This window comes from Stylophora pistillata, chromosome 13 (assembly GCF_964205215.1).
Source record: "Stylophora pistillata chromosome 13, jaStyPist1.2, whole genome shotgun sequence".
Taxonomy (NCBI): domain Eukaryota; kingdom Metazoa; phylum Cnidaria; class Anthozoa; order Scleractinia; family Pocilloporidae; genus Stylophora; species Stylophora pistillata.
Window position 1 is genome coordinate 17,290,707 of NC_142531.1, and position 16,233 is coordinate 17,306,939.

The window sequence follows — 16,233 nt, forward strand, 5'->3', positions numbered from 1 at the left end:
TCGAACAGCTAAACAAAATAGCTAAATCTAAGGATTAATCTTGCTGCAGACTTGGTTAAACAGAGCAAAAAGGAAATAATTAAAATAAAAAGAAAAATACCCATAAAATTACGGCTAGCTTCAAGGGCGGGAAAGATGAGACGAATTCCCTGGCAATGGGAACCCATCCAAGCACAGGAGGATCTAATTATACCATCACCACTACCCACGGGGAATTCATGTTGTGTCCTCATTGCTGGGTGAAGTACGACTTTAATTTACTCACAAGAGTTGCAGAATACAGAAATCCACTACAATAGTTAGAGGACTGGAAAATCTGAGCAGTCGACCATGAAATCCTCTGCGGAGTTTCATTTGGGTTACTGAACACTAACATCGGTCGTACTGTGGCTAAAGTGCTCTAATTTAGAAACAATAATCAAAAATATCAAATTTTTGAGCTAAGAGGACAGAAAAATTCATTGAAAAGCACCTCTCCAAAGCGAAACAGGGGAGAGTTCTAGAATGGATTGGGTGTTGCAAAGTCCCTTTCCAACCGATCGCAATTTGTTGACTTTTTAAGGGAAAAGCACCTGGGTTACATCGCCAGTCTGACTCTACCATACAAATATATATTTTACCTTTTAACTCCCAAGATCTGTTTGTTAATTCTCCTTTCCAGCTGCTTCATATTTCCTTGTAAATTAGTAAAGAGAATTTGGTATTAGATCAAGATTACTCTTACCTGATGAGTTTAAGTTCTCTCATCACCTGTTTGCTGGATAATGTTTGGATATTATGGTGAGAAGTTACATGTTAATCACTTCTTGGAGTTAAAGGTTAACAATTATTGGCCCGAATATGAATAAAGTGAAATAGAGAATAATACATGGGTATGCGTAGATATAGAATTTCCCTTCAATTGTTCAACTCGATAACTCAGGGCTGGAAATCCCTGTAAAACACTGCAGCATATAAAATATTTTTAGCATCTACCGCACAGAAATAAGGAAAAAAAATGTTATTCAGTTCTGTCGATATACCGAGACATGGTTGGAAATAAAACTCTTGACGCGGTATTTTGTCTTTCCGGCCGCTCAGAGCACTTTCAAATTAGCCAATCAGTGAGCGCAAAATGTAGTTGTGGAATTTACGAAACCTTGTTATTGGCGAACAGAATGGATGCGGGAATGTGGTAATTTGTCGGAAGAAAGCATTTGGTAAAATTGTGGAATTTAACCCGCTCCTAAAAAGGCACCAACCATTATCAATAAGAGCACTTTCTAAAGGTTGTTTTTAAAGTATTTGAGAAGAAAGGGGTGACGAAATTGATCAGTCGATTTAGTCAAAACTACTAACTGTCTCAGAATGGGCCAAAATAAAAATGGTTTAGAGAAGAAGAAGGGAGAGCGCTCTTCGTTAATTATGTGAAAAAAGCCTGGGCATGAGGCGGAAAATTATAGCCCTCATGTGTAAATAGTAAATCAAAGTATTGATCCCTATTTTTACAAGGATGATCAGAAGAGGTCCCAGGAGAGCGCCTCGCTGGCAGCACACGACCTTTCACGCTCCATGTTTTCCCTCTATTTTTTAGAGAGATTTATTAATATTTTAAGTTTCAAATCTAGTCTAAACCCAAAAACATGGCTTTGACGTATTCAAGATCAGTACTTCAACAGTTATCGTCGTTTTCCCCGGCTTTATTGAGTCCACTCCTGTGGCGTCGCTTCACTGAGCACGGTATCACTCGCATAAAATCCACACGTCGGGTCTGCCGTGGCGGTCGCAGAAAGCGGGGTAACAGTGTATCGTGCCTAAGAACTGCAAGACAATTCCGTGCCAACATCTCTCCAACTCCAAATGAAGATGATTCGATGGGTTCTGACCAAATTGCTGCACTGGACCACGAATCTAGTAATTTGCATAACCGCTCGTCAAGCTTATTAAATATTCAAGGTAACACCTTTCAAACCAACAAAACAAACAACCCTTCCGTTCCGCCGGTGTTGCCCGAGAACGGAACGAACACTTCAAACTCTCGGACTGACGACGATACGTTTCCAGTCATTACGGATCGTCCCAATGAATCGCGTAGCGTGTTTGGTATGAGCTTGATGCTTGCAAACACAATGTCTCTGGCGCCCAAGATCGACGAAGTTCGTTCTACCATCTTGGACTACAAACCAAATTTAGGGTTCATTACCGAAACGTGGCTGAGGGACACCATCCGTGATCAGCGGAAACCACCTCCACATTCCCGGTTACTCGTTTATTTCTAGAAACCGCACCACGGACATTCACGGAGGGATTGGGCTCTATATAGTGGACTCGATCAGGTATAGATCGCTTGATCGCGTACAAGACCCTGAGTACGAAGTTCTTTGGGCGTGGTTAAGACCAAAAAGACTCCCGCGCGCGACACCCTGCGTTATCACGGCCACGATATACCATCCGTTCTTCAACGACAGCGCCAGAGACATTGCTTTGTTGGACTATCTATCAGCATCCTTGACTACTGTTGAGGGAGAATTCCCAGGTTGCGGGATTCTACTCTGCGGAGATTTCAATCGGCTAAAGTTGAATCGTTTAGCTGCGCAATTCGGACTGCGGAAATTGGTCAACAAGCCCACTAGGGGTGATCAGATCCTGGACTTGGTCTTCACCAACCAACCAGATTTGTACGATATAAATTCCGTTCAGATTTTACCGCCGTTTGGTTTATCGGATCACAATGTTGTCTTCGTGCGCCCAACAACTCGTGTTCCAAGAGAGGGCCCAAGTAGAAGAACCCTTTCCAAGCGGGACACTCGGGCCAGTCGCACGTCCGAGCTTGGGCGTTTCCACGCGTCTATCGACTGGTCAGGGGTTAGCGAAGCATCTAACTGCGAGGCTAAATTGGCGCTGTTTACGGATTTCATCAAAATTGGTCTCGACCCCTTAATGCCGGTTATACATGTCAGACTTCACCTGAACGATCCCCCGTGGGTTACTGAGCGGTTCAAGAACCTCATTAAGCTCCGTCAACACGCCTTCCACAATGGAGACACGGATCAATACCGGCGATATCGAAATGACGTCAACCGCACGCGTAAGTCACTTCGCAGTAAATACTATGCAAGTAAAGTGAATAATTTAAAGAACATCAAGCCCTCGCAGTGGTGGAGCGCAGTTAAACGAATCGCCGGTATGAATCCTGCGTCATCTGAAAGTCTTCTTTCCAACCTTCAGCTCGGGGACAGTTTCGATCGCCTAAGTGACGTTGAACTAGCTAACGCCATCAATGCTGTGTTCTTAGAACCCCTATACGCTGTCCCTACTGTAGTGGAGGACTCCGATATGCCTTTAATTACGGAATTTGATGTCCTACATGCTCTAACCAATCTAAACCCGAGGAAGGCAGCTGGACCTGACGACATCGGTCACTGGCTTTGAGGGAATATGCAGTGATTCTCGCACAGCCTATTACATCTATACTGACCGCGAGCTTTAGAGAACAAAGGCTTCCCGCCTCTTGGAAGCTTGCAGACGTGTTGCCTCTCCCTAAGCAAAAACCCGTGGTAGATGCTACTAAGCACCTGCGTCCTATCTCCTTGACGCCCGCTATCTCTAAGGTTGCGGAAGATTTTGTGGTACTCAGATACGTCAGTCCAGCGGTGTTGCAGTTTATAGACCCGAACCAATACGGCGGTATTCCAAGATCCTCCACCTTGTACGCTCTGATTTCCATGGTACATAACTGGCCACAAGCCACTGACGCCACAGGCGCAACTGTTAGAGTGGTATTTTTCGACTATCGTAAGGCTTTTGATCTTATTGATCACAATTTGCTGGTCAGAAAGATCGAAGCCTTGGACATGCCACGGTGGGTTCGCGTCTGGGTGCTGGATTTTCTGTCAGACAGGAAACAACGTGTCAGGTTGTCATCAGACTGCAGGTCAGAGTGGGGCTCAGTCCCCGCCGGGGTACCACACGGGACCAAGCTTGGTCCCTGGTTGTTCTTATTAATGATCAGCGATCTTGAGGTCGACGCGCTCACTTGGAAGTATGTAGACGACACGACTATCGCCCAAACGATACCGCGAGGTTTGACCAGTGATGTACAAAGCGCAGTTTCTGCTGTTGAGGCGTGGTCGATCGAAAACAGGATGGAACTGAACGCGGATAAATGTAAGGAGATGCGCATTGACTTTAAAAGGAACACTCACAATTTTCCACCAATTGTGATCAATGGCAAGGAACTATCAGTATCAAACAGTGTAAAAATCCTAGGAGTCACTATTAGCTCAAATTTAAAGTGGAACGAACATATCTCAGAATGCACGTGCATTAAGAAAGCGAACAAGCGCCTTTATTTTATTGTTCTTCTAAAGCGCGCCAACGTTCCACTGAGCGACATTATCAATTTTTATTGCACCGTGATAAGATCTGTTTTAGAGTACTGTGCGCCAGTTTTCCACCACGCGCTCCCACAGTATCCTAGTGACGACATTGAACGAGTGCAAAAGAGAGCGCTCTCCATCATTTGTCCTTATGCGTCATATTTCGAATGTTTGGCCAGGTTCGACTTAGTAACCTTGCACGCGAGACGCGTGGCTCTGTGTAGCAAGCTTTTCGAGTCTATCACGTCATGCCCGGATCACAAACTCGTGCCTGTCTTACCTCCTAAGAGAGAACACAGATATAATCTAAGACAGTCCAGGGCTTATGTATGCCATGCCCCGTACACATACAAATCGTTTTAAGAACACCTTCATTCCAAGTATGTGTACACAAATTTTTTTTTTAGACTAGTTTGTACATAGTCATATATAGAGAGTTTTTCGTATTTATGGTTTTATTATAATTTCAATTTGTATTTGGAATTCATTTATTCCTAGTTCTAAGTAATTGTAACGCAATTCAGTCTACGGATTGCCATGTTCGATATTCTAATAAACTATCTATCTATCATCTATCTATACCCTCGCTGGTTACAATACAACTTTCATCTCCTTTGTTTTGTAATTAAGGGATGTTTTGTTTGTAATTTGCAAATGGCATATTTAATTGAATAGTTCAGCTGCATGAAGCCTTAGATGAAATAACGAAGAGAGATTTCGACTGCCCAATTTGTTTTTTTAAGAATATAATGTTTCTAAGTGGTATTCGTTTAATTTTTTTAAAAGACAACATTTTTTCATCTTCCACAAAGACACTTCGTTTTCATGAAAACATTTGCCGGAGTGCTATGCTCTTAGGTAGTGTTGTATGTGTCACGCGACTTACAGCCAATTCTCGAGGAAATTTTTGTGTATTAGCGTGAGTTTTCTATTAGTTTGCGTGACTAAACGTACATAATTTCTAAGGAATCACACAGCGGAAGTGATAACCGAACGTGGATTAGAAAATGGAAGCAGAAGGACCAACACAAACGGAACCTTTGCTGGGGAAAGAAACTGTTTTGCCGATAACTCGAGCCACTCACCCAAGATCAAGCAGTGAAGACAACGAAGAAATGGGAACCGTCACACAATGGCCTGAAGAAAGTCATCACACGTCTATACAGTCCATTACTGCTGATGCAAACGGAGAAGTGTTCGCTGAAAGATCGATGGGTTTTTGTCGCAAAGCTTGTGCAGTCATGAAGTTTTTCCTCTTTGATTCCCATTGGCCTTTGATTTGTTTGATAGCAGTGTCTTTTCTTGGCGTTTGGTTGCCTAAGAAGAGAAGATCGATGTGGCCGTTCACTTTTATACCAGTGTTTCATTTGCTGTTCGGCTTGGGTGCACATTTATATTTTATTTTGACGTCAAATCACCGATCGGTTCACATCGGCTCTAAGATGTTACTCACATCTCTATGGATAAGTGCGTTTGCATCGTATGTTCTCGCTTTGTATTACTTTAGGTATGAGTCACAAGAATGGATGAAAGATCTAAACAAAAATCAACGCCGAGCAGTCAATGTAGCCCTTTTCACTGGATTGCTTTTGGTGTCGTTGATTCTATTTGGAGATGCGTACTATCAAGTTATCTTCGACTTAGTCAACATTAAAGAAGCCCTTTTACAAAACTGTCATCGCCCCGTCGCTTGTAATGCTGTTTTTTATACTCTGGCCGTGTCTGTTTACTGGGGTCTGTATTCGTCTATCCCTGTTTGCTGCGTGTTTTTCTCTCTGTGCCTCGCGATGACAAACGATCTTACAAAAGGGTACTCGCGCTTGGCTAAATGCACCGGGGATGTTCGAAATGCTTTAATGTTACACAAACAAGTGCGTGAACAGGTTGGAGAGCGCATCAACAGCATGCAAGTTTGGTTTCTTATCCATATGCTCTTCTACGTAGTAGTTTTGTTGGCTAACATTTTTGAATGGTTGGAGGCAACAATGGAACTGAAATTTGCCTATCAGTACATGGCTCAAATCTCTGGCACGCTGGTTGTTGTGTACAAATTTTTCTTCCCATTCCTGTCAGCCAGTTACGTGACTTGGCACGAGTCCACACTCGTTCAAGGTTTAAACGAAAAAATTGATTTCCAGCCAGGAGAAACATTTTACTCGAGGCAAGACCCAGAAGTGTTCCTAACACAGAGCCGGAGACGTGGTTATGGATTTCGCCTGTTTAAGTTACAAATAACCGTAACAATTGCTGTATTTTCTTTGCTCGGGTCAGGGTTTGGTCTGGTGCACAGTTTGAAAGGTTGAACACTTATTGGCGGGGACACAAATGACGCACATGTAGAACAACAGAAAATTTGCGAGGTGATTGTGGACGTGCGATGAATTCTGAAACTGGAACTCATTTGTATATAGAATTGAACACTATTTTTGTATAGGAATCCCGCAATAGTAATGTTGGACGACTGGAAAATAAGCAATAAAAGAAATGAAAGGATCAAGTTCGTCTTTGTTGAGTTTCACTGTTCATTTGAGGGGATAGCTCAAGGTTACGGAGCTGCGCCTAAAGGCCTTCCCCCCTTCTTGACCCCCCTCTTTCCTCATTTTGTCAAAAAAAATGTCATGTATTTTCTCGGTAAACATGGCACTTGACCGCCAAAGAGGCCTACAATAGCCGTAAGTTATTTTTTATCGCTCTCGTCCCAGCTGAATTTTCATCTACCGCCCCAAGGCTGCTACCTGTATTTGTTAATTTTTGTGTTCTTTGTTTTTGTTTTGTTTGTTTGTTTGTGACCCATTCTTTATTGCACCCATCTGAGGGTAAAGGTGACACATTACTGCTGAAATTCCCCGGTGAAACCATGCATACTCAACATGGTGAAGGGGTTGTTGAAAAGGTGGAGGGTAGAAAGAGGTAAATTATTTTGGCACGTTGGCAAAATTTTTTTCTTGATTTGCCAAATTTTTCTGGATTTTGGAAATATTCTTGAGATGTAAACTATTTTAGATCTTCGTGAAAGATATTTGCGGATCTATGAGTTAACCTAGGATTTGAAATTGTTCTCTCGATTGACAAACTTTTCAGAACCTAGGATTTGAAATTGTTTTCTCGATTGACAAACTTTTCAGAAGCGATTTGTTTAAAAGATGATCGATTCTGAATAAATTTTCGGATTTGCAAAATATTTTTGTATCGTCCCTTCTCGACCTCCGCAGCCTATAAAGGCTACTGTTTACTTTTTTTTAGCTTGTTTTTACCCTTGTTTATAACGGCCAAACTGAAAAAAAAAAAAAAAAAAAAGTAAACAAAAACTGACGATAAAACTATCCATAATCGCTGATGTGGACGAAGAAGACTGGTACAGATCTTCGAGCCCAGCTCCCACCCTAGCGCCAGTCAGCCATTTTGTTAACTTCTTGACTTGTCGCTTTCAATCCTCGTGTTGTCTTCTTTTCGTCAGTAGTTTTGTCACTCGACCCTTCGTTATGTCAAAATTTGGCGACAGCAAAGCGGAGGAAGACTCCTTAGATGAAAGTCTGTCGGAGAAAAGCGACGACGATGAAGATGAAGACGAAGAAGGAGAAGAGGAAGAAGAACAGGCAGAAGACGAGAACGACATCATAAATGACGAAGTTGAAGAGAGCGCCGGAGAAGAAGAGGAAGGTCATCACGGTCACCATCATAGGAAACGAAGAAAAGGTAGAAAATATATTTGAAGCAATGAGAAAGAATTCATCATCTCTCTATTAAAGGTAGGTTTTTTCAGCGGATTCAAAGTTTCTCTTCCTTTTTTCTAGCAGATGAGGCGGAGGAACTCGATGAAGAAGATTTGTCTTTGATCGAGGAGAATCTTGGCATCAGTATAAAGCGGGTAAGAATACCACAGCTCGTTTTTTACAGTCTCTCACCTGATCAATCAAAAAAAATTTGATTAACAAGTGGATTGTACCGTGCATCGTGATAATTAATTAAGTAATTCAATAAATCGATGTAAGCTTCCAATTCCTTTATTTGTTTGCCCTCCGAGGATCATTGATTGGACGAAAGTATTGAAGTTTGAGTTAAAATTAAAGTTAGCCAATTTTGTTTTGACAGTTAGGATATCTTTTGAGTTGTAAATATTTCGTTGTGGTCCCAAGGCAATCTGGATTGATTACTAAATGAAATATTTGTTTTATTCTCTTTAGAAAAAGCCTCGTTTGAAAAAAATAAAAGTGCTTGATTCTGATGAGGAAGAAGAAGATCAGTTGGCTGGAAGTGCTGCTGTCAAAGAGCGAGAAGCAATCGCTAACCAGCTGTTTGAGGGTGGGGACGACAGTGGAGAGGTACTGGAGTTCAGCAGTTTTCTGTAATGCAACTCAATACAATACATATATCTTATTAACCAAGCGCGAGGGTCGTACTGGGAGAATATCAGCCCGAGATGTTGACAGTACGGACCGAGCGCAGCGAGGTCCGTACAAAAAAGACCGAGGGCCGATATTCTCCCAGTACGGTCCCAAGCAAGCTTGGTTAATAAGAGACTGATTTATTATACGACTGACGTTCAAAGGGACACAAGTGCGGTATCATTCGGGACCATTCGGGACAGTGCCCGGTCCAATACTGAGAGAATATTGACCGGCAATAGAGCATTTTGATTGGTTGATTTTAGTTATTGGCCCTCTGATTGCCCGAGTCGTGTAATAAAATACAATACAATACAATACAATACAATATTCTTTATTTAGCAAAGGTGACGTAATTAACCTAATGAGTAATCTAACTTACGACCTGTAGTGGTTTTTTTTTTAGTTATAGCTGGGTAATAATTAATGTTATAAATAAAATGGTTAAGTGTGACCTCTCACGCGAAAACGTACACTAACGGCTATCCGTTCGAAGGCGTTTTGCCGTTCACTTGCCGCTCACCAGCCGTTCAAAAAAATTTGCATCCGTTCGCACGGCCAGGGTTACCCGTGCAAAAGAAAATAGCATCTGTTCGCACATCTTGGGTTATCCGTTCAAAAAAAATATAGCATCTGTTCCCGCGGCTTGGGTTATCCATTCAAAAAATTAGCATCCGTTCGCACGGCCTGGGTCATCCGTTCAAAAAAATATAGTATCCGTTCGCACAGCTTGGGTTATCCGTTCAAAAAAAACTTGCATCTGTTCGCACGGCTTGTGTTATCCGTTCAAAAAAATTTGCATCCGTCCGTACTGCTGGTGTTATCCGTTCCAAAAAACTAATAATTATTGGTTCAGCCGGTTACCCCTTGGGAAAAGTAATTAAAATTCAACAGTTCGCACGGCTGGGGTTTCGGCCGTCCGTTGAGAAAAATTCTCAACTGTTGTTCATCAGTTCAGAAAAATGCTTAGCCGCATAAACAAGTTCTATAGCAGACGTGCTTTGAAGTTTGCAATTTTCTCTTGTAATATTTTTTGAGAAGAGTTTGTTCTGAGAGGTCTGAGGGCCTCCCCTTAAATAAGATTTTTTTTTAACACCTTGCGGGTGACAGGAACTAAAGTGCGTATTCCGAAATGCTGTTTAAAATGAGTACACACATCAAGGACTGTGTCTTTTTCGAATCGTTCGACTTTGTAGATGTGGGTGTCCTGGAATGCTGTTTCCTTATCGGAAATTTCAGCCGTCAACTGAAATGAGCAATCTGTTCCTGGAAGTTTATAGCAATTTTTTTTAAACTGTATCGATCGTTACATCATCTTCAGTGTTTTCAGCTTGTGCCGCGCGCGTTGATTCGATCGTACATCAGTTCTTAAGGTTCAGTGTTGTAGCTGTTGCGGGTCGCTTTCTTCTCTTTATTTCAGTCTTAAAACGACCGATTTCACGTTAATGGAAGCGCATAATCGCATTTACTTTTTCTTGCTCCGTGTTCTAACGGATTTGATTTACTTCTGCGTGCCTTTGTAAGGCCTTGATTAAAATCATTGTCCGGTGTTATTTTGGCCCTCGGCCTATATTGTAGGGTTTCTGGGCATTTAGGCCTTTTACCGATGAAGGTGAGCAAGCCACTAGCCAACGCTTACACTTTGCCAAGTCTCGCAAAGGTTTTGGGAAAGGAATGAATACTTTCTTCCCCTATTCCTCTAACTCTTTGATTGATTTTTGCCTTTTATCGGCACATCTTGAGTCTGTCTTACACTCACGCCAACAACAGTGATTGGTACCAACCATGCCACTTCCTTTAAGAACTCTAACTCTTTTTAGTGAAATTTCCTGTTGTTTTCTTTCAATTTGATTGCGTGGCTCTCAGAGCTTGCGAAGTTTTCTCAAAACATTGCAGTAAATAAATTAGTCAAAAGTAAGAAATTCTTGAAATTACGGCTGTTTCCTTGATGAGATTTACTGATCAAATTTGCTAGTCAAGACTTAATGAAATTTCAAAAACAAGGTGTCAGTCTTGTTCAGTTGGTCACAACTTTACTGTGTTTGGTGGCCCCTAAAAGAGCCGTTGTTTGATAGATTGCTCTAAGAACAGCAGTCACAAAAGTGTCGATTTTACTTTCTCCACCAATTCATCTAGTCCCTTCAGCATGTTCTCGACACTTACAACAACAGAACGATAATTCTCCATAACAGAAGACAAATCGTGTCCTTCTGGTAAAGCTGCAGCTGTCTCTTGCAGTTTGATTTCAGTTTCCTTTAGTACCTCCAATAAATCGAGGCATTCATTGCAGATGTAATTTAGGATTTCACGCTCTCGATCCATGCTGGCATGAACTCTTGAAACGAAGGTTTTTTTTGCGAGCGCTCAAAAATAACCGCTGTACAATCCGTCAGTCAGTTAAGTGTGCAATCTCCTCCTACAATTTGTTTCTCGCTCACGTTTGCTGCCGTGTATAAATAGCCAATTAGTCCTTTGGCCTAATTACTCCCCCAGAGATTACACTTTGCTTCGGTGTTTCAGGCTTGTTTTTATTTCATGAAAGAAAGCAACTGCTTCATTTACGCGAAAGGTCACGTTCAAAAATATCTCTTCAATGAAGCGCCAAGGTGTTATGATACGGGCAACAAAGTTGAATGCTTGGATGTTGGCCAGTATGACTAAGTCGAGTTCGCCATGTGATAGTTCCATACAGTTATTCAAATTTACAAGTACAGCTGCTTCCGAGAATTGTTGAGAACAATGACCACCTTTAATGCCCCGAGAACATCCGCATCCAGCTTGAAGAAACTGTTTCACTTTCCCCACGATTTCCTCTTTGTCAATTAATAACTCAACTTGATCGCCTTCATCCATTTTGGTGATTTGATGAGGAGTTGTAGCAAGATTTAAATTCCATGTAGTTGTCAAGACAACGCGCTTTAGAGTGGAAGTTGATTGGCTGAACTGAACCTTGCGTTACCTTTTGCAAAATATCAAACACCACCGTGCGTTATGCAAATTTCGCTTGAGGCGAATGTTATGCTTTGATAAGTGTAGACACCGCTCGTTCTTATTGACGCAAAGAGATGGTTTCGTCCACCTAAACTAACCTTAGTTCTCTGTATCTTTGTTACTGGTAGATATTTAACGAGAAATGTGCACAGGAATGTTTGATTTTGAACTTTAAAAAACAGGTTCTGAGTTAATGTCGGAAACGCAACCACAAAGTCGATATTCAGCTGAAAATTGAATGATGTTTGTTAACAAATGGTAAACACCACAGCGTACACTATTGAGTTATGGATGCACGCGGGAGGTTGCTAAGCACGAAAGAAGCGTAAGAGTCGCTCGAGGCGATAGCCGAGAGCGACTCTAGCTTCTTGAGTGCTTAGCAAACCTCCCAAGTGCATCCATAACTCAATAGTGTACGCTGTGGTGTTTACCATTTGTTTTATAACATAACATTGATACATTGTAGCTAAAGAGTTCTCTTTTAATTAACAAATCTTACGCGACCAGAAAAAACAAGCGCGCGCGGAAAAATAGTCTTTGCATTTGCTCACGTCAGCAGCGTACACCCATGGGCAAATGGGGGACGCTAAATTGACCAATCAGAGCGCGCGCTTTACTTTGGTTATGTTATAATTTTCTTTGCTCTGTGTCAAAGTAATCTGGTCGTTGATTTGCTTGCCCGGATAGGTGTCAAGATGGACTAGAGGCTACCATAATCAGAGGAGCATGAATGCGAGAGAAGTTTAAAAAATTTGCCTAAGGCAACAGTGTAAAATCACTCACTTCGATCTCCGAGTATCACTGTTTAGAATTTAACTACAGACTGTATGGGTTTGACCTATAAGAAAACAATTCATTTCTCAGAAAAGTGTATCAAATTGTTATTCTGGGAAAATGTATGGCAAACCTCGAAGAAACTCGTCGAACTTCACCCTTGCGCTCTCAGTGATGCATTCTCTCATTTGAAACATCCCGAGCTTCCTCTTTCCGCCGGTAGACCAGTCACTTCACTAATCAGCTCCGCAGATAAAACAAGTGATGTTGGAAATTGTCAATGATAATGATTGTTGCTGCTTTTTTTAGCTCCATTCTGCATCAAATATGCCATTTAATGACACCAGTGCTGGTCTTCAGTGGTACATTGTAAGTAATAATTATTAAACAACCTTACTATCACCTTAAATCAATTTTATTTCCTGAAGCTACCAATTTCTGGCCCCGCTTATTTGGTGAAACAGAATTGATTTTTGATTTGGCGAGAAGCCGTTTATATCCTTAAAATGGATTAAAAAAGATTCATCTGTAATCCATCTTTCGATTGAACTGTAAACTCAGTTTTGGGTGAATATCTTGCATTCTTAACTTTTCTGCAAACACAACTGTGGAGTTGCGAAAACAGGCACACAACTTCCTTTTTTTTTCTGAACCTTTAAAGAACACAGACTACGAAAGTAACTACAATGTAAGAGATGTTTGGAAGATGAACTATACCGGCGCCGGAGTTGAGGTTACTGTGGTTGACGATGGCTTAGACCCAACACATTTTGAACTGAGTAGAAACTATGTAAGTCCCTTATTGCTAATCTTACAGGGTTTAACTGAAAACTGAGATCAAATCGTTGCTTCATTTTGTATCAGTAGGATTCTTAGGCGAGAGGCCAAGTCTTCTTGTTTATGTGATCCCATTTACACGTCCAGTTTGCTTTGATTTTCTGTGGTGCGTTTTGTTTTACTTTGTCGCCCGTTCTTTTTATTTTCTAAAATTCATTATTTTAGGTAACTGAAGAGGCCTGTTGAACTTTCTTTTCTTCTATATGTTTTTTTCTTTACATTTTTATCATTAGCACACAAATGCTAGTTATGACGTTATTGATGACGGAGGGTACCCTTTACCAAACATCGAAGAGATCGTGTCTACATGATCGGGTAAGTGGATAAATCTTGTTAAGCTTTTATCTTTTTATCAAGCCACAAGGCTTTAATCAAATAAATTCAAATTGGCTACACTTTTTCTAGATGCAAGTGATTCTCTTGGTATGGTTTCTCCGATGAGTCACTATCTTTAGTTTCTAACAACAACAAATCCAACTTTAATCCAACCATTTAAAATGCAAATATTAAAAAAAAAATTGCACACGTTTTGCGGCGTAACCAGTCTTAGTTATTGTCGTAATATGAGATACAAACTACCTTCTGTGTGTACTTGTTAAAAAATGACAGGCTGCTCGATTATTCAGCTAACAGACGCAGTCCACTGATCTCTGGTGTAGATTTATTGAAGAGTGTATCATATCAGCAAGTTAGTTCTGTGTATTTTTCTTGGGTTTATTATGCTAAAATACTTTACATATTGTTTGCCCTTTGTTTACTCGAATTTAGACATGGCTCTAAGTGTGCAGGCGTTATTGCGGCTGAAGGACATAACGGATTTTGCGGAGTTGGCCTGGCTTACAATGCTCGTCTAGGAGGCAAGAAAACTCTTCTGTGTTTGTAGGAAAAGTGTGATTTCTAGTGACTAATTACATAAGCGATACTCTGTGCTTTCTTTTCATTACCTAAGCCTCCATAGTAATAATACTAATAATAATAATAAAAATAACAATAATAATTTTATTATTTCTATAGCGCAAAATCCGTTATATATATGATCTAATGCGCTTTACAAGTTAAGAAGGAAAAGAAACTTTGAAAATGTTATTTAAAATCAATGATATCATCATTACATTTGATATAGTACTTAATATAACACTTTATATAGTAGATAAAATAGACAAATGTGGCTAACTAACAATGTAATATAGTAGAAAATCGTCGGATAGATAAAAACTGTAAAATATCTAAAAATATGCTTCTCTAAAAAGATGTGTCTTTAATTGTATCTTGAATAAAGTAATACTGCCAATATTCCCAAGACTGGGTGGCAACGCATTCCAAAGACTGGAGCAGCAACCGCAAAGGCTCTGTCTCCAGTCGTCTTGGCTGATTTGATTTTAGACCTTGCAAGAATGTGGTTACGAACAGACCCTAGGTTATAGCTAGAGTAATATGGTTATAGCTGTAGTTATAGCTTTAAAGGTAAATAGCATAGGATAATTCCTGATTATGAGACTGATTAAAAATTGGTATATTCAAAAAATCGAATTCCCGATTTGACAGACTAAATGAAAACTTTCTCGAAATGAAGAGCCAACAAAAAAGCCCGCAAACCTAGAATTGTTATCATTGCTATTATTTTAACTTATACCATTATCATCTTTAGTATCATTATTTACAAAGTAAACACGAGTGAATGGTTCACAGCTCGAACAAACAACAACAACAACAACAACTTTATTTATACTTGTGCAATTTTATTTAGTAAGCGTTTCCCTTTCCCTTTAATTTGCCGTTAAAATGGCTTACTGATTCAAACTTTGTAAACCTCGGGGTTTACAAACTTTTCGAGTGTTCTCTCCAAAGTGGTTTATCAGCCGGTAAACCGATAGAAAGTACGGTTTATCGCTTTTATGACATAAGTATGAGTAAGCTTGTCAGAGAATGATACATTTAATCTCATTTTGAGATAAAGTCGCCGATTCTCATAAAAATCGTCAAAAGGTGCGATAAACCAATCAAAGCGCCGGAAACTGAATGAAGTGTCAGCCAGAATTTATCTCCGAATGAAAGTAACAGCGCGGAGGAACTGAGCAGAAAATGTAAAGAAAACAAAGGAGAGAAAGCATTATACAAGATAATGGCACAAACTATGAAGTGCTACTGAAAAATACCTCAATTTAGACGGAGAAAACGCGATATTTGCGGCCAGCGTGGTCTACAACTGCGGTTACGATCTAATAATCTATACTCTGTGAAAATACGAAGAGTCTCCCAGCTCAAGAAAAATCTGTGGACCAACATACTCGACCGTTTGCGAGCGATTTAGTTGAGCAAACTTCTGCAGAATGCATATCGAACTACGCAGTTGCGAATCTTCACAAGTTTGTTCCCAAGACAAAAGAGTTGTAACATCTAGTCGAAGCAGATTTTAAGAGTTTGTATGGGAAAATGGAGTCAGAATGATGAGTTTACTCTTATACCTTGGGAATAGGTAGCCCTGAATTTGAGTATTACTTTTTCGTAGCGATGGACGCTTTAACTGATGTAGGCTGCATTTCCAACTACGTAACGAAAGAATATCCCATTCTTAGACAGTTATTTAAAAAAAAGCAATATTTTCCCATACATTTTCTTTGCTCCGACGAAGGGCTAACGCTCGAAACGTCAGCTTTTGTAATCGTTACGGTGGCCAATTTACCATTTCAACTTTGTTGATATATCCAAATTAAATTATTTCGTTACCCCCACCGACGCAGCCCCAAACAGTTTCTTTAGAAACTATCAGCCTTTATTCATTTTCTAATACTGTTTCGGCGCCTTCTTGTTTGTAACACAAGAACCGCCTCCGCCATATTGTTCCAAATTTCTGGCAATGCACCGCCCAGCTATTTTGCTTACCCGCG

General features: G+C 40.5%; 4 protein-coding genes across 5 annotated transcripts in view; all 4 read left to right on the forward strand.

Annotated features, from left to right (window-relative positions):
* Window positions 1-16,233, forward strand: part of LOC111345688 (4-hydroxyphenylpyruvate dioxygenase a) — a 192,804-nt gene that overhangs the window by 60,206 nt on the left and 116,365 nt on the right.
* LOC148717916 (uncharacterized) lies at window positions 5,201-6,833 on the forward strand. The gene has a single exon (XM_088742166.1). The coding sequence runs from the start codon at window positions 5,366-5,368 to the stop codon at window positions 6,659-6,661; it is 1,296 nt and encodes a 431-aa protein (XP_088598292.1). The 5' UTR covers window positions 5,201-5,365; the 3' UTR covers window positions 6,662-6,833.
* Window positions 7,798-8,728, forward strand: LOC148717917 (uncharacterized). Of its 2 annotated transcripts, none has more exons than XM_088742181.1 (3): window positions 7,798-8,054; window positions 8,153-8,226; window positions 8,543-8,728. In XM_088742181.1, the coding sequence occupies exons 1-3, from the start codon at window positions 7,841-7,843 to the stop codon at window positions 8,705-8,707; spliced, it is 453 nt and encodes a 150-aa protein (XP_088598307.1). In that variant the 5' UTR covers window positions 7,798-7,840; the 3' UTR covers window positions 8,708-8,728. The 2 variants fall into 2 exon arrangements, with proteins under 2 accessions (XP_088598307.1, XP_088598308.1); XM_088742182.1 differs by having other exon boundaries at window positions 8,156-8,226.
* LOC148717918 (furin-like protease kpc-1) lies at window positions 12,778-14,965 on the forward strand. Its single transcript, XM_088742202.1, has 4 exons — window positions 12,778-12,877; window positions 13,170-13,298; window positions 13,579-13,660; window positions 14,114-14,965. The coding sequence occupies exons 1-3, from the start codon at window positions 12,836-12,838 to the stop codon at window positions 13,654-13,656; spliced, it is 249 nt and encodes an 82-aa protein (XP_088598328.1). The 5' UTR covers window positions 12,778-12,835; the 3' UTR covers window positions 13,657-13,660; window positions 14,114-14,965.